General features: G+C 38.7%; 2 protein-coding genes across 2 annotated transcripts in view; one reads left to right on the forward strand and one right to left on the reverse strand.

Moving 5' to 3' along the window:
- Window positions 1-24,417, forward strand: part of LOC111143095 (solute carrier family 39 member 10) — a 67,450-nt gene extending 43,033 nt beyond the window's left edge. The window contains exons 5-10 of the mRNA XM_022496569.1: window positions 2,107-2,295; window positions 5,842-5,962; window positions 7,164-7,532; window positions 8,712-8,792; window positions 16,156-16,346; window positions 21,643-24,417. Of these exons, the coding sequence (XP_022352277.1) occupies window positions 2,107-2,295; window positions 5,842-5,962; window positions 7,164-7,532; window positions 8,712-8,792; window positions 16,156-16,346; window positions 21,643-21,801 (1,110 nt within the window). The 3' untranslated portion in view covers window positions 21,802-24,417. The remainder of the gene's footprint in view (window positions 1-2,106; window positions 2,296-5,841; window positions 5,963-7,163; window positions 7,533-8,711; window positions 8,793-16,155; window positions 16,347-21,642) is intronic.
- A 193-nt stretch (window positions 24,418-24,610) lies between these two features.
- The window catches only part of LOC111156405 (dynein axonemal heavy chain 7), a 263,890-nt gene continuing 261,677 nt past the window's right edge, over window positions 24,611-26,823 (reverse strand). The window contains exon 65 of the mRNA XM_022517313.1: window positions 24,611-24,817. Coding sequence (XP_022373021.1) covers window positions 24,611-24,817 — 207 coding nt within the window. The remainder of the gene's footprint in view (window positions 24,818-26,823) is intronic.

Raw genomic sequence — 26,823 nt, forward strand, 5'->3', positions numbered from 1 at the left:
TTTTGAAATAAATTGAATTGTTAGGTTTTCAAATAGCAACAAAAATTGGTAACATCAGTTTTACTCTTTCCCGTCACAGTGTATACATACGAAATCACTATGTCGTACACTTTTAAGTGTCTTAGAGTTTAACATCCGTAGAGCTGAAATGTTAAAAAAAATTGCTCTGTTAGCAGTTCTGAAAATGAATACGTAAAATGGTACCCCACTCACTGATCTTTATCCGTATGCTGTATCAGGAAAGCCTTGAGAAGAAATACATTAGGGTCTCGCAGTGATTGTGCCACATGGCCACTGTGCCCAGGCATCGCATTTGCTCGGGAAGAGGCTGACGCGCTCAGCTGACAGCTTCAGGCGTTGAGCTCTTTGCACTTGGGGCTGTTTATCCTTTCACCTGGCAGACCACTTATTTGCTCCTATTTCAGGACACTTCTTTTATTTATTTATTTATTTTAAGATATACTTCTTTGAGAGAGCCAGACAGAGAGTGCGGGCATGGGTGAGCGAGTGGTGGGGGCAGAGAGAGAGTCATGAGCAGAGAGAGAGTCATGAGCAGAGAGAGAGTCATGAGCAGAGAGAGAGTCATCAGGCAGACTCCCCGTGGAAGGCGGAGCCCCACCCACCTCCATCCCAGCGAGCAGGAGATGGTGACCTGAGCTGAAACCAAGCGTAGGAAACTCAACCAACTGCCCCAGTGCCCTGTATCCCAGGAGACACTTCTAATGTTATGATCTTATGCCCACACGCCTAGTTACCTTGCTTATCCTCTTCCCAGGTAGGAGTATTTTATCCAACATTACTGCTTTTACTTCAAATTATGAAAATACTGGGGCTTTTCCTTTTCCAAATGCAAAATTACAGGTTTGAGGGGTTTGTTGTTTTGTTTTTGTTTTTGTTTTTGTTTTATATTCTTACCACCTCCTTTTGGAATATTTGGGAGACAGAATTATATTTTCTTTTTAAGTAATCTCTGCACTCAACGTAGGTCTGGAGCTTACAGCCCGGAGATCAAGCAGGAGTTGGCTGCTCTCCCAGCTGACCAGCCGGGTGCCCCCAAGAATTGTTTGTGCGTTTTGTGTAATCCTTCTCCCCATCTTCACTTTTGGTTAAGATTAGAGATTGATATCTGGAATAATATATGGCACTGCCTTAAGAAATTGATTAGTGAATCTTAAAATTGTGAATATGAGGTTTTTTTGGTAAGTTGATTAGTTACTTATTTCCCCCTTTGTCCCCCCCCCCCCACTTGCTTACCCTTTCACCAGTCATCAAGAATAGTGACATTTTCAAAACTGGGCCTAACAAGAACAGTTGAAGTAAGAATAGTCTTTTACTGCTCTTTAACTTATTTTTTTCATAAGAAGTATTAATTACTTAAAGCTGAATGGTCTTGCTTTCTTTGAGCGGTTTAGAGCCTTCTTCAGTTGGCCGCTAGCGACTGAGAAGGCGTACAGGTGCTCAAAGGAAGGAAAAGACTTTAGACTAATTTTCTAACTTTGAAGGTCACTATTGTGAAACTTAACTCCTTTCACAATTAAAAAAACTTTGTTTCTATGCATTTATTTTTGCTAAAGCTTTAAAATGTGGAAAATCAAACACGTTTAAGTATATGCTTTTGCTGTTGCTCTACTGTGTAAGCATAGGTAACATCTCCTCACTTTTTAAAAATAATTTGTAAGAGAAAAACATAAAAATACAATCAATTTAAGAAAAAGTTAGATTACAGGGATTCACGGGTTGTGTATGACCTGCTGGTGAAGTAGTTTGTTTTTACTAAATGTTAGGCATCTGGTTCTTGTTTACTTCAGTTTGCAAAGGACCCTCCTGCGTGATTGTCTCGCTATAGGATGTATCTTAACCCCTATAGGCATTTGACTTTGTGGTCTTTGTTTCAGAGTGACCATGAAATAGGCAATACTTTCCAGGCCACTTAGAACGTCAGAATTAAATAGAGGGCGACTTAGAGTTCAGTGAGATAATATTTACAGAACCACTTCAAAAATTTAAAGATATTTTTTCCTGTGTCCTCTAGGAGATTATAATCTCAAAGTTTTAAAAGGCATTTTTAATTACATGCTCAGAAGTTTTCGTTATTCTTATTAATAGTCTCAGGGTGGACATGATCACAGTCATCAACATGCGCACGGGCACGGGCATTCTCACGGACATGAATCTAAGAAGTTTTTGGAGGAGTACGATGCTGTATTGAAAGGACTGGTTGCTCTAGGAGGCGTCTACTTGTTATTTATCATTGAACACTGCATTAGAATGTTTAAGCACTACAAACAGCAAAGAGTAAGTATTTTTTTAATGGCTTCTTCCATTTTCTGAGATATAAAACGTAACAAAAAATACCATTTTCTGGCCACATGCTTAATTGTGATGTTGGTATGTATTAAAGGAAACATGGACATTGATCTTCGCTGTTTTGGTCATTATGTCTGTCATTCGTAATCCAGATATAGCAGTCTTTGTTTCAGTTCCTTTGTTGGATTTTTTTCTAGCTGACTTAAATAGGATAGAAGAAGCTGTTGGCCGATTTCTGCTTATTTCAAAAAAAACCAAAAATGTATAAATAGAATCAAGTTTCATGGGTCCACTTAGGTCATGTTTTCAAGTATAAGTGGCTTTCATTGTCCTGTCTTTCAACGAAAATGTTTTCACACAGCACATTTCCTCATCAGAAATGCTAGTGGTAGAAGCAGTAGAGGTGAGGAGGCTTTAGATCCAGGGGCTTTGTAGGAAGGAAGTAGAATGAAGTGAAGGGAGTGGCGGGGAACCTCCCAGGAGATGTTAGACTATTGATTAAATACCCTGCTTGTCATGAGCCGTGTTTCATGGCACATTTGTGAGTATCAGATAAATACCTAAAATAACTTTCCCCCTAAGTAATTTCAGGGCTACTACCACTGACCTTCCCTTTTCACAGCAGTTCACGTCTGTTTCTGAAGCTCTGTCTCGAGTGCTTCTCAATAACATGTTTGTGGTACTAGTGCTGATTCTCTTCAGTGTACTCTGCTGAAGAGGAACAGTGTGTTCTGTCTAGAGGATGTTTTAAAAAAGCTTAGACAAAAAAGAGAAAATTCTTACATTTTGCTGGTTTACTGCAAATACTAAAAAAAAAAAAAAAAAAAAAACAAAAAACTTTTTCCTCAAGAACAAAGGATAGTCATGATCATAATATGTGTACAGACCACTCTTAAAATACACCCTTTATGTTATTTTTATGGATGTATTTTGTTTGTATATGTACGTGTTTTTTTCTTTGAGATAAAATACGGTTTAGAACCGAGCTCTAAACCGGGATTTGGGGGAGTGATTCTAATTCTTGCCCAGGCACAAACCGCAGCTGGGAAACTCTGACTCATTTATCATGATTTCCAGTTGCTAGCTAAATCTACAGGAAATAAATCCTACTTCTTAGATAGATTTTTGTATCATATTCTAAATAATATATTTAATTTTAATTGGCACATTTTAGTCTGGACATCATCATATTTAATTACGTCCAAAGAAAGGGTGATCAGCATGATGTGCCAATAAATTATTATCTAAGGAATGGTAAGAGGACCTGGGAAGGATCAAAAGTGAAAGAAATCTAGTATCTGGGTTTTTGAAGGTCGTGTGGAAAGGTTGGGTGAAGAAGAGAATAATGGGGGAGGGATGCCAGGGTGAGAGCGGCAGCAGGAAATGAGTCAGAAGGGGGGCGATGGGAGCTTGAATTTCGAGCCACGTCCTAAGGAAAGGGGAAAGAGAAGCAGATTAAGAGGATTTCTTTCAATGAGAGAATAAGAGTTGATCACTGATGACCTAAGAAATGTAAGAATTTTAGGGTCCATTGCAAAGGATACGGAGAAGTTTTGGAATTACTGTGAAGCCCTAATTTTCTTCAGTTGTGTATACCTGCTAACACTGAGGCAGCAAGCATTAATATATAATATGTACAAATTATTAGAGTCTGCATAACTTATAAGTATAAAATGTAGTCTTTCAAGAGATCAAAAGTTTCCTGGTTTTCTTTATCATTTAAGCTTGGTCTCCTTTTGAATTTAAATTTGCTGGCAAAATTAAATAGGTTTGTTTTGTAAACCAGTATAGGAGAATAGAGTCCCCAGAGCTTGGTAGTTCTTGCGTAAATTTGAAATTGTGGGAAGTCAGTAACTGAAGGGAGCACCTAAGTCTAGTAGTAAGGAGTCCTTCAAGTGTGTCGAAGAAAGGGACCTGGGCAGGTGAATCAGTGCGTCTCTTTTATGATAAATAGGACAGTGAGTAACCAGAGAAGAAAAAGTGTATGGCATTTTTTGAGGAAAGGGAATTAGTGATAATTGAACAGAACAGACATTTGACCATCTGTGTGGCAGAATCAGTTATTGAAAGAAAGCTTCCAGAGCATAAATTAAGTAATACATCAGATGTTGACTGGTTTCAGCAAGTTGAGGCTTTGAGGGTAACGATTTGGCAAGTTTTTAGGACAACAGACAATCGGAACCAAAGCAGTTAGACAGAATCCCAGCTAGTATTTGCATTTTCCTCTTAACACTTTTGTACTAGTGTTGGCTTTTTCTCCCCGCCTCCCTTTTCTTCCCCTTCTTCTTTAACTCATGACTTCTGTTTCTTTTCTTCTCTCTAGGTTGTCTCCATATTACTTTCTTCTGACAATTTTGTGTTTCCCCAGTTCTTGTTACTTACTGCTGTGAAGCAGAAAAACCCACAGCTTACTGGCTTATAACAATCATAAATAGTAGTTTATTATTTCTCTTAATTCTGTGAGAAAATGAGGCGAGATTCACCAGGAAGTTCTTTTGCTGCACTTGGTATCAGCTAGAGTCACTCACTTTACTCCCTTCAGACTCACCTGGCCTGGTTTGACCTGGACAGAGTGGGGTTGGGGGTAGAAGGTCCCCAGGTGGTCTTTGTCTCTGCCACATGGCCTGTCCTCAGAAGTAGCTAGCTTCTAGCTTCCTGAGCAAAAGCAGAAGGTGCCAGGCTTCTCGCAGATCGGTCCCACAAGTAGCCCTTCGTCACTTTCTTGCATTCTGTTGATCAGAAGGCCACAGCTTATTTGCTCCCTTAAATCTACAGAGATTGGAAATAGAAATGTAAGTGGGAAGAGTTGTCAGTGGTAGTTCCGTAGTTACACTGATAAAAGAAGAAAGCAGACTTTTGGAAGATAGGAGAATTCAAACCTAAACAATGAAATACAATAATTAGGATTCATTAATAATTGAGGATAAATTAGATGAGAAAGAAAACTTTGTTGCAAAACTGTGAAGAGTCAGTTACTGATAGGTCGTTTTCATACATCGCCGCATTTAATCCTAAGAATCTGTCATTTTTATTTTACAGATGAGCATTCTTATGCCCAAGTCTCACAGAAGTAAACTGCAAATTTGGGGACTTTAATGCAAGGGTGACTCTGGCCATTATGTCCCATGTAGGGAGATGTAAGATTGCATTCAGGACGATGAAATTCAAAAGAATAAACTTTAGTTTTTTCAGAACTTCCTTTTCCCACACACTATAAATAAGGCAGATATTAAATGTATTTCACATTTCACTCAGGTGCATGTAATACAGTCTGTGTATCCCATTCTGTGCTTCTGAGTAGATGAATTATCTTTTACTTGAGTCATTGGGAAAAAGAAAAAATGACATATAAATTTAGTTGGCTATTTTATCTAGTTAGACCCCTTGATTAATTTCTAAAAACTTTTTCCTCACTTTTTTCCTAAATAATTTATGAATAAAATGTTAGTGCCAGTTATCCCCGTAGATGTTAGTAAGTAAATATTGTTGTTCATTGTGGCTGCAGATTTGATGCTAATACCAGATTCTTTTCAGGGAAAACAGAAGTGGTTTATGAAGCAGAACACAGAAGAATCAACTATTGGAAGGAAGCTTTCAGATCACAAGTTAAATAACACACCAGATGCTGATTGGCTTCAGCTCAAGCCTCTTGCCGGTAGGCAACAGTTCTGACTAAAGAGAAACTTTTAAAATATAAAAATTGAAATATTGCTTCTAAACTGTGCCACTGTTTGAAATATCTTGTTTTTGTGGCTTTCATAATATTAGTTTCTAACTTGTATTTTCTTAAATGTGAGTGTATCTTGTGATTTTGTTAGTGTTTTATTTTGGCCTTACTTAAATGTGGGACTAACTGCATCACAGGGCAAGGAATGTATTGCACTTTTACAGGGAAAAAAAAGAATGAAACAAAAAGGTTTTGTAAGCAGTATGCTCGTGTTATTTTTAGATCTTGGCAATGCAAAATCTCCGTGCCCACCGCATGTGATTGCTTTCATATGGAAGAGGGCGAGTGGTCTCCATATAAAAAAATCTCTGCTCATCCATTCGTCTTTCTTGTTGCCTGATAGATGTGATGAGGTAGCTTACAATTTTCAAGGAAACGTAAAAATTTTTTTTAATCTAATGTTACCTTTTTTTTAACCTGTGTTTCCCTTGAGTATACGAATGATTTTCTGCAGAAAAGGGGCAGACAAGACTCTAACTGTATTCCGCTCCAAAATACAATTTGAGAAGTAGTAGGCTCTTTGTCACATAATAAATAGCTTTTGAAAACTAGGGGAGAGGCCAACCTCAGTAAAAAAAAAAAAATTTCATCAGATGTTGTCTTGACTTACATGGATTTCTGAACTCCCTTCTAGTACTGATCTGAGCAGCATTTTCCGGTGGGTGGAGCTTTGGGGGGTGCGGTGCCAGTACTTAAGTTCTGTTTTTGTTTTCTTGAGTGATAAGGGAATGTTAGAGTGGGTAAACTTTAAGGTTCCTTCTTTCCCTGAAAAATGGTGGGTCCATTGTATTGTCCTGTAAATTCTGCAGTAACTTTCTCCCCTTTGATGTTCATGATGCGCTCCTTAAGTTTCAGCGTCTTCATGCTTGCCGGTTCTTCCCACTCTGCTGCTTCGGATCTCGGGGCTCTCACTTACTTCATCTGCTTCATCTTTTGGACACTCAGAACCAGTTTGCTGTGTGTGCACATGTGTCTTTGTTCTCTTTGCTCTTACACGTTTACTTGGGACTTGTAAAAGACATTCACTTAAGAAATGTATATCGCACTGCTATTCTGCTTGAGTTTAAATTAGCAAAGAAGCGTTCATTTAGGTGTTGATAAGGTGTGTCCTCTGCTGTTGCAAATACAGGAACTGATGACTCGGTTGTTTCTGAAGATCGACTTAATGAAACTGAACTGACAGATTTAGAAGGTCAACAGGAATCTCCTCCTAAAAATTATCTTTGTGTGGACGAGGAGAAAATCATGGACCATTCTCACAGTGATGGCTTACATACCATTCACGAGCATGATCTCAACGCCGCTGCCCACAACCACCACGACGAGAGTAAAACTGTGCTGAGGAAACACAACCATCAGTGGCACCACAAACATTCTCATCATTCTCATGGGCCCTGTCACTCTGGATCTGACCTGAAAGAAACAGGGATAGCTAATATAGCGTGGATGGTGATCATGGGGGACGGCATCCACAACTTCAGTGACGGCTTAGCAATCGGTGAGTGGGCTGAATCTTGGGTTATAGTTTGTTGTTCTATAAGACCATTTTCCTTTGTCCACAGTTTCAGTATTAATATTGTGAATTACAATACATAAGATTAACTTTTGGAGGTTAACAAATACACTGTCATATATTACTCTGGTCATGTGATTTTGTTAAGGTTTTCAGTATAAGTTTATTTGGGGCATAGAGATTAATTTTACTGGATTTTCCTTTGAACATAGAAACGAATGTCTATAATATACTACTTTAATAACATTCCAAGGCATAATCACCATATGAATGGTGATTTAACATTTTATTTTCAAATTCATTAAATTATTAAATTATTCATTTAATGGTGATTTCCAAGGCATAATCACCATATGAATAGTGATTTAACATTTTATTTTCAAACACATTTACAGGACCCTGAATGTATAATTTCAATCCTAGGTTTAATAATTCGTTTTTGCTTTTGAGAAGGTGAAGAAAAATTTACATGTTAAAAGTCCATTGTACCAAATTCAGATATTACGTTAGAGCCTTGCTAATAATGTAAACTGATATTACTTAGTCTAGGAGAATATTAAACATGATTCATTCATGATTTTCTTTTCCAGACTTGACTCAGAAGTAGGCTGTGGTTTCTTCCAGAAAGGAGAGGCCATATTTTTGAATCAACAGTAGCCATCAATGTTAAAGAATAAAGAATTTTAGCAGGAGAATCAAATGTAGTTTGTACCTCTGATATTCAGTCCTCAAGACCATCAGACAAATAATACTTCGTGGCATTTATACTCTAAACCCAGGAGAGTTCAGATAAGGGGATAGTAGCCATTTAGGTATCTTTAAATATTTATATGGGAGAGCAAATGAAATCATAGACTTACAGGACTTAAAATTTAGCATCAGGTTTCCACTCAGAGACGGAAATGCTGAAAGCCGTTATACTCCCGAGCTTTTAGTGAGTGAGAAGGAAACCCTCACGGAGGATTAAATTTCTCGGAGAGTATTTCCTTCATGGAGTCGCTCTCTCTGGTTGTCATACACCTGTTGCACTTGACTTACGTATGCACAACATACGGAGTAAGGTAGATGTGAGTCACGCGCACACCGTAAAGTTAATTTCATCGTTAATGAAAATGGAAAAGCAGAAGTAAACATCACTTGACTTTGTTTCTACCCCCGCCTCAGGAGCAGCTTTCAGTGCCGGACTGACCGGAGGAATCAGCACTTCTATAGCGGTCTTCTGTCATGAGCTGCCACACGAGTTAGGTAATGTGTAACCTTTAGAGTGTCACCGGATCTTGTCGAATCTGAGACTTCTTCAGTGATAAATGTGTCTAAATTTGGGAGAGTTTAAACATAAAAGTGGCTGATTGCAGGCATACATGTGATCATTCTCTTATTATATAATATGTGTTATATGTGCCTAAAGATGTACATTGTTTTATATGTATGTATTTTTAACTTATATCAACAGTATTACATTATATCCCATTCTGTTCCTTGCCTTCTGTTTCTGATCATTACGCTTAAAAACTCCAGGTTCTCATGAGTTAATTTACTATGTTGCTTTTACCCAGTACTCAGACTTGTGCGTTTACTACATTTTACATATTTATCACTTAGTACCGGATACACCATGCCTTTAATTTCCTGTCATCACAGATAATGATGCATTTAACATCTGTACACTTGAGTGCTTATAGGCTCTTCTGAGAACATCTTTTGGGCTTCTACCCAGGAACAGAATTGATGGATCTCAGGATATACATGCCAAGAAGTGCCACATTACTGTCCACAATGGCCGTACCAGTACAGTTTCTAACCAGCAGTACCTGAGAGTTCTTGTGTTTCCATATCCCTGCCAGGATTTGATGTTAAGTTCATTAAGTTTTGTCAGTTCGACAGGTGTAAAATGATAGTTTTTTGTTGTTCTGGTTGGCACTTATTCACCTACCAATGATTTTTAAATTTTTTTAGTTTCTCTTCATGTGTATTTTTTTCCTGTAAATTGAAAAACATTAGATGTGAACATGCATTCATCACATAGAAAATGGGCAAGGGATGTAGAGATGACCTTGAGAGAAAAAAAAAACCCCATCTTTTGAGTATGCAAGGAATTTTTCATGTATGAAACATCTGTCATTTGACTGTGTTTAACTGTTTTTGGTGGTAGCAGTAGCCTTATTTGCTTACTTTGAATAGAGTTTATATATGTAGTTTGCTTAGAAAATTATTAACTGCTCACAAAAAGCAGAAAAATCTGTTAGTGCTTACGTGGTGCTGATTCTTTAAGCCTGATTCCATACTTAACAGCCTTGGGCATGTGGTCTTTCTCTTGGTTCATGCCCCATCATCCTTACCCTGACTAAGCCATCATTGCCTTCATTGTCTTTTGCTTGGACAATTTCCATAGTGTTTGTATCTGGTTTCATTCTATTCCAGTCCATCTCATATACCTTATCCTAGATAGAGCTTCTCAGATGTAACTTGCTCACGTAATCAGAATCTTCCAGTTGCTTCCCTTACGTATGGAGTTAGAAGCTGAGATTCCTTCATCCTACTTTAGGTGACCGTCCCTTCTGCCTACCGTGTTAGCCTTACTCACTGTACTCGCTGTTGCATGTTTTCTACTTCACCAAACATGATTCAGCAAATACACTGTAGGTGCCTCAGCCTGTTTCTTTGCTTATACCATTCTCCTACTTTGGCTCGTCCTGCTGCTTGTGTCCCTAGTTAATCATGTTAATAAGTCTTTTTCCCCCTCTCACTGCAGGACTGCCCTCTGGTCCCATGATTGGATTACTTTTTCTTCTAAACTTTGTCACTTACTTTAAGTAGGTCTTTCTTTGGGTACTTAGTATATATCCATTTTAGATGTCCTGTTTCTTAAAATGTAGGTTCTTTGGGTACAGATACTGTATCTTATCCCCTTTTCTTAACTGCTTTCCTATGTTAGTGAGAGCGTGAGCTGCCGGTTGTGACTCCGTAGCAATGGAAATCAGAGCTGTCAGTTTCTATATGTGAGTAACATACTGCTAAGAATTTTAGCCTTCCATTTTCATTTTGAACTCTCTTAGAACTAGACTTGGGTAGTCCTAGACACACATCCGCAGCATATGGGAAAACCTTCAACTTCCCTTCTTCCTGCTCCCTTGGTGGAGTACATCATGCCGCTTCATGGTTACTGACAGCAGAGAGTCTGGAGATTAAGGTGGTTGCCTTTCTACTACTTACTCCTTTTTCTCTCTGTAGTTTCTTGTTGAAAAAGTGACACACAAGGAATGATAGCCCCACGTAAAACACGTGCAGGACAGATCTTAATGGCTAGGTAAGCCCTGGATCCCCAGAGCCGAGTTCTTGTAAAAGCTGGGTTATAGAACTCTGCATGGGCCAGGACTCCTCAGTGAGACCTTCGACCACAGATCTCTACCTGTTTTACCCCACAGACCAGAAGTTGAGATGGTACTATTGCTGTGAGAGGAAACAACAATTTAAAATATATTGAGGAGCACCTGGGTAGCTCAGTCAGTTAAGTATCCAACTCTAGATGCCAGCTCAGGTCACCATCACAGGGTCCTGAGACTGAGCTCTGCGTTGCTCACAGCACCTGCTTGGGATGCGATCTCTCCCTCTCCCTCGCTTTCTTCTCCAGCTTGTGTCCATGCTTGTGCTCTCTCTAAATAAGTAAATAAATAAAAATAAAACTTTTTTTTTAAAGATTTTATTTATTTATTTGACAGAGAGATCACAAGTAGGCAGAGAGTCAGGTAGAGAGAGAGGGGGAAGCAGGCTCTCCGCTCAGCAGGGATGCTGAGGCAGATGCGGGGCTCGATCCCAGGACCCTGAGACCATTACCCGAGCCGAGGGCAGCGGCTTAATCCACTGAGCCACCCAGGCGCCCCAAATAAAACTTTTTAAAGTATATTGAACTTTGCCAGCAGGAAAGACGTGAGACCCTAAGAAAATGTGCATTTCCCCCCAATACTTAGTGCTAGATCCACATCAACTCCATATTCCAGCTGCCGAAGCTTGTAGGGAAGAAAGAGCACAGCTCTGGAGGTGACAGAAGATGCTTTGGACTTTGTATCCATCAAGGTAGGAAGTAGTCTACTGACCATAACCAGAGGAAGTGTTTGAAGAAAGAGATTATACAGCCTTTTTTTTTTTTTTTTTTTTTGCCTTTAAGGCACAGTAATAGGCACTTTGGTAAAATAGGCCTGGATGAATGTCCTACCCTAATTATCCACTCTTACTTGGAGAGGAAGGGAATCTGGAGAGAGAAGTACAGAAACATCTTCCTCAAACTTCCAAGCAAGGGAAAGGTGATTCCCCTTGAAGATGAGATAGAAGCATGGCAGGTGGATAGAGGAGTTGTCTTCTCCCTGGTGGTTAAGGTATTGGCAAAGCAGTATAATACGTCACATTCCAGAATAATTGATTTGATCTAAAACCTCTTTGGCCCTAGTTAAATTTTTTAATTATGAATTCTTCAAACCATTCTGAGATTTTTATACTGAAGTCATCATACCCTAAGGGGTAAAATGTGTTTAAATTACATTTTAATGCATTAAAAACTGACCGTTAGTAATTCCAAGTTTTATTGTTCCTTTTCTGGACAGATCGCTGTTTCTCTAATGGTGTACCAGGTGAGGGTTTGCTTTTGTTTAGGAATGCGATAGGAAAATTTGTAGTTTTAAGCCTTAGAATGATATACAGTTCAGGGGAATTCACTCTAAGAGGGGTGTAGAAATTGAAACCATCTGAGAAAATAGAAAACCTTGGTCTCTCATTGCATGTTTGTTCCTGGACTGTGGTAATGGATGAAATTGTCCAAATTATTACTATTCTTTCTTCCGTTTTTGCTAAACTTGTGTAGCTAAATTTAAGTAAGTTACAGTATTACTCTGTTATATTTTCTCTGCTTTCTCCCCACTCTCTCAGTAAAGAACTGTATCACCATGTGAATAATTTATAGGAAAACTTGTATAAAAACATATAAAGGGGAAATGAGATTGGGGATAATCCAGAACTCTCTTCTTGACATTAAGTAATGTGTTCTAATTTAAAGGAAGTAACACTTTGATAAATGAATTTATCCATATTATTCAGACTCAGCTCAGAAAGGCTGTGGTGCTATCCATTTTTTTTCCTTTCCTCTTGTATATTTAAGGGGTAAATAGAATTTCAAAATAAGATTTTCATAATGTGCTAAATTGTCCAGGGAAAACTGAACATTCACTATGTAGAGTTATACATGTGTATACTTGCATTATTTAAGGCAAAAATAAAGAATTTTAAAATACATACTTGTTTTTAAAAATCTTAATAGTTGATGTTAGCAGATGTAATTATAGCACTGGATCACATTAACGGCTTTGACAGGTACACCTCATTCATTGTGCTAATGATAACCTTTGTCAGCAGAAAGGAAAGGATACTGATTTATCAAAAGATGAATAGATTTGCTTGGTGTAAATCCCAACTGTATTCCTTTGATCTCTTTTTCAAATGTTTGTACAGATTCTTACTGAGAAAGGTAGAGAAAAAGGGAGAAAAATATGCAGATACCTTTGAGAAATTGTCATCTAAGATGAGAGTAGGACAGAGATAGAGTTTAAATGAAATATTCATCTTATGCAAGATCATTCTACAGAGATCACTTACACTGCTATATATTGGCAGTGAATAATTGGAAATTGAAATTTTTTTAAAGTAGTTGTATAATAACACCAAAAAACATGAAATGCTTTGCTTTAAATCTTAACAAAATATAGATAGAGTCTGTATGCTGGAAATGACAAATAGCACAAAAGAAATCAAAGGAGATTTAAGTATGAAGAGAGTGTAACAGGATTGGAATAGAAGACTCAATATCTTTTCACATGCTAATTTTCCCTATATTTTAAGTGCATTCCCAATCAGAATACCAGTAGGCTTTTTTGGAGCTTTTTCAAAATTTTACAGGGAAAGGGAAAGGAACTTGGATAGCCAGAAGAATTTTGGAAAAGGACAGCAGAATTGACTTTAAGACTTGCTATAAAGCCACAGTAATTGAAACAATTTATATTGGTGAAAAAATAGACACATAAATCAGTGGAACAAAGTAGAGTTCTCACATATATGGCAACTTAATTTCAACAAGGTGCAAAGGAAGTTCCATGTCGAAAGGATAGTTTTTCCAGCAAATGTTGCTGCAGTAATTGGATATGTAGTGGGGGAAAAAAAGCCCAAAAAACCAAAAACCCCTCACAGTAGGCACAGATTATATAAAAATAGATCACTGATTTAAATAAAGTTTTTTTTTTTTTCAAGAGAGAGAAGGTGTGTGCATGCGCGGGAACGAGGAGAGGGACAGAGGGAGAAAGAGAAGCCCAAGTAGGCTCTAGGCTCTGCGTGCCTGATCTCATGACCCTGAGATCATGACCCCAGCCTAAATCAAGAGTCTGTCACTTTAACCAACTGAGCTACCCAGGTGCCCCATTAATAAAAATTTTAAAATACAGGTTTTCCCTGCTATCCAGAAGTAGTGTTCCTATTAAAACCTTTTGTAAGCTACAATGGCTTAAAGCTAAGAAACACTATTAATGCAGAAGTTCTTGAGCATTCCTGGACCCTAAGAAACCTCTCTTAGGCTTTCGATACCTTAGGATAGATCTTGCTGATAGATGCACAAGCGAGGGATAAAGCACTGGTCACCTAGTTCAGAGCTATGGACGCTTGCTTGATGCTGAGATGCTGAGTCTGTTTCCTGGGGTAGGGGCTGGGTGCCGCCAGTCTTTCTGCTCGGGGTACATGCTGCACGGGCTCACTGCAAAACAAAGGCGAGGTTCCCATTTTTGCCTTTTTTTGTAAAAGTGAAAATCCTCCTCAGATTTTTTTGTTGTTAGGGAAAACGGGTACTAATGTAGGTCTTTAACAAAAGTGAGGTGGCTGTAATGTGAACCGTGGCAAAGTGGGGGTTACCTCTGTAAGACGCACAGAAGAAGACATAAGAGAAAGTCTGTTATTGGATTAGGCAAGTTATTCTTAGACACAGCACCAAAAGCATGATCCGTTAAGGAAAAAAGTAATAAAATTGGACTTCATAAAGATTAAAAACTCTACACAAAAGAAACCTTTACTAAAGGAATGAAAAGACAAGGTGTAAGGTCTGTGGAGAAATATTTGAAAAATATTCTGAAAGACCAAAGACTTTTAGGAAAAGATGTAAAGAGCGTCGTATTAGATGGAAACTGGAGAATGGCAAACTAGAAGCCATTGATAGAGAATCTCCTAGCATAGCACTAATTTTTCTGTTAACGTCTTCCTGTTAGAAATTAGAACCTTGTAACCATAAGAATTAAAAAGGAAAAGATCATGTACTGTTTGTTAGTCATATAAGATTAAGATCCCTTTTTTTTTAAAGGTTTGTTTATGTGTGTATGTGTAAGTGACCTCTGCGCCCAGGATGGGGCTCAAACTAGATCGAGGGTCACGTGCTCTCCCAGCTGGGCCGGCCAGGTGCCCCGAAGATGGCTTCTTAAGGGAAAGAAATGCCGCCATATTCTACGTAATACCTTTCACTGCTAAGTGTTCAGTGATCGATTGGATGTTTGTACATTTAATAACTAAAAAGTTTGTTATAATTAGTTGAAATTGATTTTGGCCCTTTAGCTTTAAGACTATTATTTCTGGCAGTATTTATTTTTCTAGTAAAGTTTCTGAGCAGTATTTAACCCTTTTAACATTTTTTAAGATTTTTATTTATTTGAGAGAGAGAGAGATTGAGGGAACGAAGTGGGAGGAGGGGCAAAGGGAGCCAGACACCCCACTGAGCAGGGAGCACCATGCAGGACCCGATCCCAGGACCCTGAGATCATGACCTGAGCCGAAGGCAGACGTTTAACTGAATGAGCCACCCAGGCGCCCCTTAACCCATTTTCCCCTAGTGGTTCAGCTATAGACACATGAGTGACAAAGTCTCTAATTTTACATGTTTAGAATTAAGTTTTAATTTTTTTCTCTGGAAAAAATAAAACATAAATGTGAACAGCATACAGTATACTCAAAGAGTCTGTTACTTCTGTTTTTCTTAGGCCGTTTCCCTTTGGAAATACGGCAGAGATCAGAGGAGAGAGCTTTAATTGTAGCTCACAGAAAAAGCAGTGACCAAGTTCTTTTTTTCTGTTATGTTTCTGCTTTTTTAAAAAAACATTTTACTTTTCACATTCTACAGAAAATTGGCCTTTTTGATATATGGTTCTTTGAGTTTTAACATGTATGTGACTTTCTGTAACAGTCACCACGGCCAGCAGGTGCAGAACAATTCCATCATCCCAACAGTCCCTTCACGCAGTCCCTTTGTGGTCACACCCCATTCCCAGCCTGCTTCAGGCAACCTTGGCATTCTTTGTCTTACATGGAATCATACATACCTTTCAGACGGTCTTTGAGCATCGAGCCTGAGACTTTCACTCAAATTTTGCATGCATTAGGTTTAATTTAATAAGTAAATTTTTATAATAAAGCATCAGTTATTAAAGGCGTATCTTTTAATATCAGTTCTTAATTTTGGTTTCTTTTTTTTCCCCCTAAATTTGTGCATAAAATCCTGTGGTTATAAAACTCTCACATTGTGTCTTTACTGTAGGTGATTTTGCAGTTCTTCTGAAAGCGGGCATGACTGTGAAGCAGGCCATCGTCTACAACCTCCTCTCCGCCATGATGGCTTACGTAGGCATGCTGATAGGCACGGCCGTCGGCCAGTACGCCAATAACATCACACTTTGGATCTTCGCAGTCACTGCAGGCATGTTCCTCTACGTAGCCTTGGTGGATATGGTAAGATATTTTAAATTTTTTTGTTAATACTAAACCTGTAAATAGAATGCACCTTCCAAAAATGGAGGAAATCTCTGGACATATTTGAAAGACTATTTTAAAAAAATATGTACCCCATTTAAAAACATGATATCCTAAATAGCTTATTAGAGAAAGAAAATTAAGTGGGAGGATTTCTTTGGAAATCAAGATGAGATGCTGAGAATTTTGGACCAAAGGATATTACTAGTCAAAGTAATCCAGTATTTAGAGATAATTATTATACTGTGAAGATTTTGTAATGTTAGGGTATAAATATTTTGTGGTTGTTAATAAATCATTCTTTGAGCTTGTTTTATAGCAAATAGGAAATACTATACCTCTTATGTAAGCCAGTCTTCTGCAGAAAATGGTGTATATTCCTAGGGATTTATGCAATTTCCCCTATTTCTAACTTTAAAGTTAACAAATCTAAACAATAGCAACTAGTTTTATTTTAATTTTACCTTAGTGTCTTAAATATGTTAGGCAGTATATTTGCAGAACTAGTAACTTGATTACTTTTTGTTTTTATTTTTTGATTTTTTAAAATTATTTTTATTAATATAGGTACAGGTCTGTGAATCGCCAGGTTTACACACTTCACAGCACTCACCATAGCCCATACCCTCCCCAGTGTCCATAACCCAGTCACCCTCTCCCTACCCTCTTCCCCCCAGCAACCCTCAGTTTGTTTTGTGAGATTAAGAGTCTCTTATGGTTTGTGTTACTTTTTGTTTTTAACTTAGATATTATGTTCACTTTCCTTCTGGTAAGATTGGTTAGATAGTGTCATTTCAAAACTTTGTAACCTAAATTTTTAATCACAGGATTATTGCCTATTTATAATAGTTTAGAAAATATCAACAAAAAATAGCTATTTACATTCTGTGCCTAGAGTTTGCCATTTCCTTGTTTTTTTCTTGGACTCTAACACCTCATTTCCTGTCCCCATGCTCAGCTGATGACCTTCCTATTTCATGGAAAATACTGAAGCCATCGAGACAGCCTTCCACAGGTTGCCATCCCTGTTTCTGCTCCCCTCCTGTATCTCTCTGTCCGCTCCCCTTTCCTATAACAGTGAAGAAATCTGTTTCTCGCTGAGGCCAGCTCCTTCAAGCCGTGCCCTGGCACTTGTGCCCTTTCATTAACTCCCTGAAATTCTCCCCTTTCTCTCTGTTGTTGTTCATTTTTCCCTCTCTGCTGGATCATGTCTAAACCTCCTGTACTTCTCACAAAGGTAGGAGAGAGGGAGTTTCTTTAAGTCCAGTTCCCATTTTAGTTCTCAGCCACCATTTTCCTTCTTGTACTGCAGATTACCCTTTCTTATTTTCTCGTTCTCCTCTTTCTTGAGTCTGGCCTCATCTGGTATTCTCCCCAACCGCTGTCCCGGATTGCTTTGGCCACATCTACTACTGACCACAGCATCCTTGAGTCCATGGTCACGTACCCCATCTGGCTTCATTCAGTTGTCCTAACGGCCGCATTTGGGGGGGGCTCAGTCTCTTCTCTTTCAATGCTTTCTTGTCAGTTGGCCTCTATGCCACCACCGTTTCCTGGCTTAACCACCTTTCTGGCCTTTCCGTTTGTTTTCTGGTTCTCTTCTCCTTGACCTATAAATGTTGGTGAAAGCCCTCTAGGTGATCTCATTTAGTCTCATGACTTTAAGTATTTAATGGCTGGTAATTCCTACATTTACATCTTTAGCCCAGACCTTTCCCTTAACTCCAGGTCAGTCTATCCACCAGCTTCCCTGAGCGTCTGAAAGGAATTGGAGGCACATCTGTTCAGAGCCTAGTTCTTGAGATGGCCAGCCTTCACTCACTGGACCCCCGACTCCTGTAGGAGTCTCTGTCTTACAGATGATGATTCCGTTCTTCCAGCTGCTCAGATCAAAGCCCTGATGATAATTCTTTGTCTCGGTTCTCCCTGTTCCCTACCGCTCCCCCAACCTCTGACTAATCCTAAGCCCCTGGGGAGGGCTCCACCTCCCAGCCACCTCTTCCGCCACCATCTTCTTCGGTTTAACCTTCTCCCCGCTTCTGTTGTTGCCCCGTCCATGACGGCTTCTGAGTCAACAATCATGTCACTCAGGTGCTTCAGACTCTTCAGTGGCTCCTTGTGAATTTCCTCCTCCTCCCTTTAGCCCTCCCTAATGTGTCTCTTTTCCTCATCTTCTTCCCCTTTCCCCCAGGAGGCACACACCGCCTCAGGGGCCTGGCTCTTGCTGGTCACTAAATGTTGACTATTTGGCCTGCAGAAGCTCTACTGACTAGCTCCCTCACTCCTTACGAGGCTTCCCAACTTCTACCCCAACATTTTACATCTTCTATCCCTACTTCACTTTTCTTTTTCTCCTTTGCACTTGTATTTTGATCTGTTAATAACACACTAAACATTTTACTTATTTACTGAGCTCATTGTGTGCCCCACATGGATGTCAGTTCTGGGAGGACAAACTTCTTTTTGGTTGTATTTCATTTACTACTATAGAAGTAGTTCACAGTTAGTTGAATGAAAAAGAAATGAGCTAATTCTGAAAAGAACAAGGTAATTTTTACAGTAAGGATTAGTAGTCTAATGAAGAAGAAAAGTAGCCATTAATTAGAATTCTTTTGATAATGGGTTACGCTAGAGTAGTGCACCATGTCTGTGGAACTATGGGGAGAGGCTGGCTAAAAAATAGGGGGAAATTAGGGAAATTTTTCTGGAACAAGATATCTGAGCTGAGTCTTAAAACCTGTAGAAGAGTTTATTAGGAGCAAGAGGAAAGGGCATAGGAGAAAGCAGAGTAATGAGTAACATCATTCCTTAACCAGTCAGTCGACTCCAAGAACTATGTTCTGATATTCTGAAAAAGTAACCCAGCATGACTACTGCTAAGAACACAAACAAGCAAACAAAAGTAAAACTGTATTTAAGTGTTAAGTAGCATTTATAAGGGGCGCCTGGGTGGCTCAGTTGATTTAGTGTCTGCCTTCGGCTCAGGTCATGATTCCAGGGTCCTGGGATCGAGCCCCACATCCGCTCTCTGCTCAGCAGGGAGCCTGCTTCTCCCTCTCCCTCTGCCTGCCACTGCTTACTTGTGATCTCTCTCTGTCAAATAAATAACTAAAATCTTTAAAAAACAAACAAAAAACGAAAAAAGTAGCATTTATAATGTTATAATTACATTGGAAATATCCTAAATGTCCAAGAAGAAAAACTACCTACATATATTTTAGGATTTTAATGACACTGAGATTATTTTTTCTCATGTTAAATGGAAAAAAATGGATTAAAAAGTCACATCCATCGTTATTAGGTAGAGGTAGGCCAGATCATGACAGAGACACAAAACATAGTGCTGTAAAAAGGGAGAACTTATCTTGTACATTTTGAGGCGCCATTACAGGGTTTAAGCAACGATGACATGATTGTATTTTCATTTTAGAAAGCCTACTTTGACTATAGAGAGGAGGTGTTTATTCGCTTACAGTCAGTCATGCGATAGCAACAGCTCCAGAAGTTCTAGTTCGAGGTCTCTAGGACGTGCAGTTGGAAGTGTCCACTGGTTTTCGGGGCTTTGCACAGCAGCTGTCAGTCCCCAGCGCGGAAGCGCTCTTGCGTTTTCACAGATACCGCCGCACTGTTGGGTGCAGCGGGCTCCGCTGTGGTTCTGATCAGCAAATACGGGTGTGGGCATTCGGGACGGAACTGAATGGGGGAAGGCATAGCGCCTCTTGTGGCTGGTATGTGCACATGTCCAGAGGGGATGCTTCTGTGAAACATCCTGTGTTATTTATGCTTCAGTGGTAAGGAAAGCCAGATTTAACAGTTTTTGTCATAATGAAAACTTGAGAAGAGGACAAAAGATAAACCAGTCTTCGTACTAATAGAACCACATGGGGGAAGTTGCCTGGTTTAGTTCTGATCCATTAACCCAGAGGTTGGCAGACTTTCTGTAATGGGACAGAGAGTACATATGTAGGCTTTGTAGCCCGTGTAGTCTCTACCGCAGTTAATCAGCTCTGCTGTTTGCAGTGGTTTCTGTCACAAGTACTTAACTCTGCTCAAAAAGGACAGTAGCCTCCATTAGCCGTTATTTACTATGGCCACAGACTTCTGAACAAAATTGATGACCAGCATGAAGTGGTTCTTAAATAAGACCCTCAGGGAATTGTTAAATATACTGTAGCAATGTCAGAATATGGTAGTTGGATTAACTGTACTCATTATTTAGTAATGAGCAATAGCATTTTTTCCTACGCAGCCATTATGTTACACTTTCCCCCTCTGAACCACGAAAAGCACCAAGATACTGTTTGGAGGAGAGCTTAGTGTCTGAAAGAGTAGCATATCGTGTCCTCTTTCTGATGGCGTCATTGCACACTTGAAAAGCAAAACACAGAAAACAAGAAAATGAAACGTGAAGTAGCATTTCTTTCACAATTTTGATTAGATGTGGATGGAAAGACTTGATGCTTATAATAATGGACATGCATTTCTTTAACAAATCTTATTTACTTAAATAAAGACTTAGGTTTTATACTTTGAACTTTGCATTATTCTTAAATGTAATAGTATATGCTTATGCTTTAGAAATCGAGCTATGAACTTCAGTGAACTGCGTGCCTTTAAAGGTACTGGAAACATTCAGGTTTTTGAAATTGTATCATGATTAGGAGAAACAGAGGACCCTGTGAAGGCCACGGGCTCCACTTGGTCGTAGTCCTGATGAATAGCTTCGAGAGACTATTTTCTCTATTATTGCAAGGAAAATAACGGCTTACGGGCAGAGAGATAACGAGTTAGGATTGTCTGTAAATATCTGTCCTTGCTCTCCCATGCAGCTGAATATGAGAATTTAAAACGGAAAGAGTAAAGAAGTGGAAAATCTTGAATTAGGTATCTCCCCCCCCCCAAAAGAATCTTATGTTTTCAGTGACTTTAAGTCAGTAAATGTGGTGATCTTTCCTGGAGAGTTTATTGGCAGTAATAAATGGTCTTATACTTTAGCATAAAGCAAATGGCAAGGTCAGTGGATGGTAACTTTAGAAAACGGCCAACGCACATATTTGCATTTGTTCAGGGTTTAGGAGGGAACAGATTTAGTACTTACTTCATAGCTAGAGCTTAAACTTCATCAGTGTTTGGCTGAAGTATATATTATGCTTAGCATTATGTTTAACAGAGTAATTTGTAGTTATGCTTTATTCATTTAAGTAGAAGAATGTAAACAAATTAAGCAGAGTATTATACAGAATTGCTTGTGAGTACCTGGGTTTTGTTTTTGCAGCTTCCAGAAATGTTGCATGGTGATGGTGACAATGAAGAACATGGCTTTTGTCCCGTGGGGCAATTCATTCTTCAGAATTTAGGGTTGCTGTTTGGATTTGCCATTATGCTGGTGATCGCCCTCTATGAAGACAAAATTGTGTTTGACCTCCAGTTTTAACCATTCCCAGTAATCACTGTGGATTACGAGAATGTTTCCATGCAGCTTTGCATCTGTCCCTAGTACTGTATGCACATTGCTCAAAGAAAAGTCAGTGGCTTGCACTACTTCCAAGTTCCATAGATTTGAGCCTAACCACAAAAGACTGGTGCTCAGTACTGCTTTTCCCTGTGTGAAGGGGTCTTTTAAAAATACAAAGCTTGTGATAAAGAGAGGAGAAAATGGGACTCCATGAACCAATGTTGACATAGGTTTGATTAAGACTTTTAAAAAAATAATCATATAAAACACTAAAGTAGTCTCTTTGGTAGTAGAAACTTCTGTGGCTATGCAGAAATAGAAATTGAACCAAAAATCACTTAAACTTTAAAAATATTTTAAATGGACTTCGGGCAGACTTTTCTTTGTGCTAAAAATGAATTGTAGTGTCCTTTAATTCAGTTACATATATACATAAGGTAATGGGGATCAACTTGATACAATTTTGAAACTGCATAAAGTAGGCTGTAGGAACTAGAGGAGAGCTCAGGCTGTGTTAGAGTATGAATTTAGCATTGGGAAAAGCCCTTATTCTTGAATCTAGAGTTACTATTTTTGTATATATTGCCATAGTGTTTAAACTTGCAGCCTAAACTACTGAACTTTGTGATTGTATGTTTGTGTGAGCTTCAGTTTAATGAAAGATTCATAGCGGTTCTTTGTATTAATATTATACTTGGTGTTTGGGTGTTTTTTTCTTGCAAACTTCAGTTTTGTTTTTGTTTTGGGATTTTTGGTGGGGGTAGGGAGTTGGAGCATGTGGTAAATTTTTTTTTTTTTTCGTTAAAAGTGTAACCCTCTAGAAAATACCAGAAAAAAAGAAGAACCCAAACATGGTTGAAATATGCAGCTTTCCTATTTTAACAGTACTAACCAGTTACTGGGGAAGTTTAAGTTCTAAATGTACGCATTGCTTTACCAGTTTGGTTTGGGAACCTAGAGCACATGCTGCGATTGGCAGGAAGGTAAGGCAGAAAACCCAAGTTCACCACGTCCATAATCTCTGCACGTCGACGGAAGTGGCTCTGACGATCATCTCGGCTGATGGCACGGGCCGTCGTGATACCACGCGACTTGGAAGATACACTTAAGTAACACAGCTGAAATCACTTGATCGTGCTGTGCCCAGATACGCTGTCGGTGCCTGATAGGGACTCGTCTCACTTAGAGGTGCCCCGTTCTAGCATAATTGAGCGATTTGTGAGAAGTGCAAGCCATGTTTATCCTGAATTTTGATCTATAATTTGTAGCACTAGTCATACTGCATGTAGCTTTCTGTTTACATCTTGTGCCACACGGTCTTCATTTATGCCCAGTAAACTGTGTGTGAACTGTGCGCAGGCAGCTTTGTTTTAATCGCTTGGCTACCAATGCGGCTGATTTAAAAATCTTACTGTTCACATATTTAAGAGCCAAACTCCTTCCATTCCATTTAAAGTGTTTGCATTTAGCCCTCCTTCTCTCCTCAGCTCCTTTCCTCTTAGTGAACCTACAAAAATAAAACTTGGAGAGCTGCACATGTACCTGGGTAGCAAGAGTCTTGCCAGTGTTTCTCCTTTGTGCCGTAAGCAAGGACGCTTAGGTGTGCTTTTCTGAATTTATGCCTGAATTTGAAAAATTATTTCTGGCTTTCTCTATGGCCTCCTGTAATAAGTAGGAGTTTTTTACCTAGAATATTTTCAGCGTTGGGCAGTGAATGAGCACAGCCCTCATCTCACTGCTTGGCCCTTCAAGCAACCCCGCTACAAGGTGCTGGTATTTGATTTAGTACTGCCAACGTCAAGTGATTAAAATATCTTGCTTTCTGAACCAAGATATATTTCTAGTTCCTTTTTGCATTTTTATACCCAAGGAGGATTCTGCATTCCAGCATTAAATCTGCTTAATTTTAAAACTTTTATGAAAAGCAACAGTGGGAATGTATTCCCAGTCTTACAGGTCTGGTTTAAAGCAAGCAAGTTCTGCTGAAGTGTATAAAGTTTTATATTCTCTAAAAAATGGTATTCTCTTCATCTGCTAGATTTTTTTAACCTATTAAGAGGGCTGTAACGGTTGCTGCTAGTATTTTGTTAGGGTTCCACCAGTATTTAGTTTCCACATCGTTCTAGTGTATAGTTTCAAGTCTTACTAGACAATCTGAATTCCACAACATTTCTGTTTGGCTCCAACATTCCATTTAGCTTGACCAGTCTGATTTAATGTGTGTTTGTTGGAGGTCATTCATGTTACTTGTACAATGCTGTCACTGTGTGACATCCATATGAATTTTGGTGTATATCACATTGCATTCAATCAGCTGTGATTATGCGTAGAAATACTATAGTAACTAGATGCAGTGTGAATTTTTTCCATTAACTACGTCAGTGGCTTAAATATGATTATGGTCCTGCAAGGTGATACTTGCTAAAATATCTAAACTTTTTTTTGTTGTAACTGAATCATTTTTTAAAAATTTATAAAGCTGGAAATGATCCAATGCTGTTTTTTTTTTCATTGTCAACAGTGGTGTGTCGTTTTATGTATGTTCCTGATGCTTATGGAACTCTCCCAAAATAAAGTTATTCAAAAAGAGCAAATACACCAGTGTGTTTTCTTTAGTCTTTATTTCAGAACATTCCTTACACTGAAGTAGGAGGCATTTTAAAAATACAGGCTGCATTTGCACATAAATTTATAATTAAGTACAGCTTTAAGTGAAATCTACATAAACCAAATTGTTTATATTTTCTTCCTAACCATCTAACAAGAAATAGGAACAGGTGTCTTCGAATTATGAATTAAGCTGACATAATAGTGCCACACCCCGTCCAATCCAGTGCTCCACGGGTCGGTCAGAGGGAAGAGTCACGGCAATAACGAAGTTCGTAGAATGCCCAGTGGTGGATAAGGTTCCTCTCCGCTCACTTGTCTTGTACAGTGGAGCAACATAACTTGGTCGTTCTGGTATCTCTACCCTTTTACAGGGCTTTAGCCACATCTGGAAGAAAGTGCATAAAAGTGCTTTTGAGTCAAGGGTATGATACTTACATTTGAACCTAATAGGGGATTTCAGTTCTGTGTCTGCAAATTTCTGTGGCCCAAATAGATCTTATTTTTGTTAGCAGTACTGCCATTGTTCAAAACATTTAATTTGTAATCATTTTTTTAAATTAAAGTATAATTAACTGCTGTTGTATTAGTTTCAGGTGTACAACATAATGATTCAACAATTCTCTCCCTCCCTCAGTGCTCATCAAGTAAGTACAGTCCCCAGAGGTCACCAGATAGTTCTTAGAGTCTTACGCACTGTGTTCCCTGTGTCGTACTTTCCATCTCTGCGCTCATTTATTGTATAATAGAAGTTCGTACATCTTAATCCCCTTTATTTCATCCACACTCCCCTCGACCTCCCGCTTCCCCTCCAACAACCACCAGTTTGCTCTCTGTATTTAAGAGTCGGGGTTTTTTTTGTTTGTCTCTTTCCTTGTTCACTTAAGATTCCATATGAGTAGAACCATGCGGTATTTGTCTTTCTCTGACGTATTTCACTTACCATTATATCCTCTAGGTCCATCCATGTTGTAAATGGTAAGATCTCATTCTTTTTTATGGCTGAAAATACTGTATAATATTACGTATGTACACTGATCTACATCTACATGTAATATTTTATATATAGCCACAGCTTTACCCACTCGTCTTCTGATAGCCTCTTTATGCTTCCATATCTTGACTCTTCTGTTTTCGTTTATCTTTGAGTAAATACCCAGTAATGGAATTACTGGATCATATGGTATTTCTAACTCTTTGAGGAACCTCCATACTGTTTTCCATAGTGGGTGCCCCAGTTTGCATTTCCACCAGCAATACGCCAGGGTTCCTTTTTCTCCACTTCTCTTTTTGATGCTAGCAGTTCTGACAGGTGTCAGGTGGTACCTCATCGTGGCTTTTTCATTTGCAGTTCCCCGGTGATTAGTGATGAAGAGCATCTTTTCATGTTTCTGTTTTGACCATCTCTAGGTGGTCTTTGGAAAACTTTTTTTTTCGGTTCCTTATTTTTTTTTTTTTTTTTTTGCTCTTGAATTATATGTTCTTTATGTACTTTGGCTATTAACCCCTTATTGGATAGAATCATTGCAAATGTCTTCCCCCATTCAGTAGGTTGCCTTTTTCTTTTGTTGATGGTTTCCTTCACTATACAAAAGCTTTTTATTTTAATGGAGTCCCAATAGCTTATTTTTGTTTCCCCTGCCTTAGGTGACCTGTCTAGAAAAATGTTGTTAAAACCAGTGCTGAGGAGATTACTGCCTATGTTTTTTTCTAGGCATTTTATGGTTTCAGGTCCCATATTTTGGCCTTTAATTCATTTTGAATTTATTTTTGTGTATGATTTTAAAAAATGGTCCAGTTTCATTCTTTTGCATGTAGCTGTCCAGTTTTCCCAGCACCATTTGTCAAAGAGGCTGTCTTTTCCCCATTGTGTGTTCTTGCCTCCTTTTTATAGATTAATTAGTCATAGAAGTGTGGGGTTATTTCTGCATTGATCTTTTTTGTGTGCCAGTACCATACTGTTTTGATTGGGTGAGTTTCAATCTGAAATTGTGAGGTCTTCAGCTTCTTTTTTCTCAAGATTGCTTTGGCTATTCGGGTGTTTTATTTTTCCATACAAATTTTGGAATTCTAATTTTGTGAACAATGCTGTTGGTATTCTGATAGGGATTGCATAAAATCTGGAGATTGCTTTGGGTAGTGTGGACATTTTAACTATAATTCTTCCAACCCCTGAGCATGGGATGTCTTTGCATTTGTGTTGTTTCCAATTTCTTTCATCAGTATAGGTCTTTCACTTCCTTGGGTAAGTTTATTCCTAGGCATTTTGCTCAAAACTTTTTTTTTAGTGTTCTCAGAACTATTTTCGGAGCCAACTAAATGAGAAAAAATAATTATTTTCACCTGTCAAGAAACATGTTATCTATGTATTCTTTACCTAGTCACCGTACTTAC

The sequence above is a fragment of the Enhydra lutris genome, unplaced genomic scaffold, assembly GCF_002288905.1.
Source record: "Enhydra lutris kenyoni isolate GAN:26980312 unplaced genomic scaffold, ASM228890v2 scaffoldscaffold1, whole genome shotgun sequence".
In the NCBI taxonomy this organism is placed as follows: Eukaryota; Metazoa; Chordata; class Mammalia; order Carnivora; family Mustelidae; genus Enhydra; species Enhydra lutris.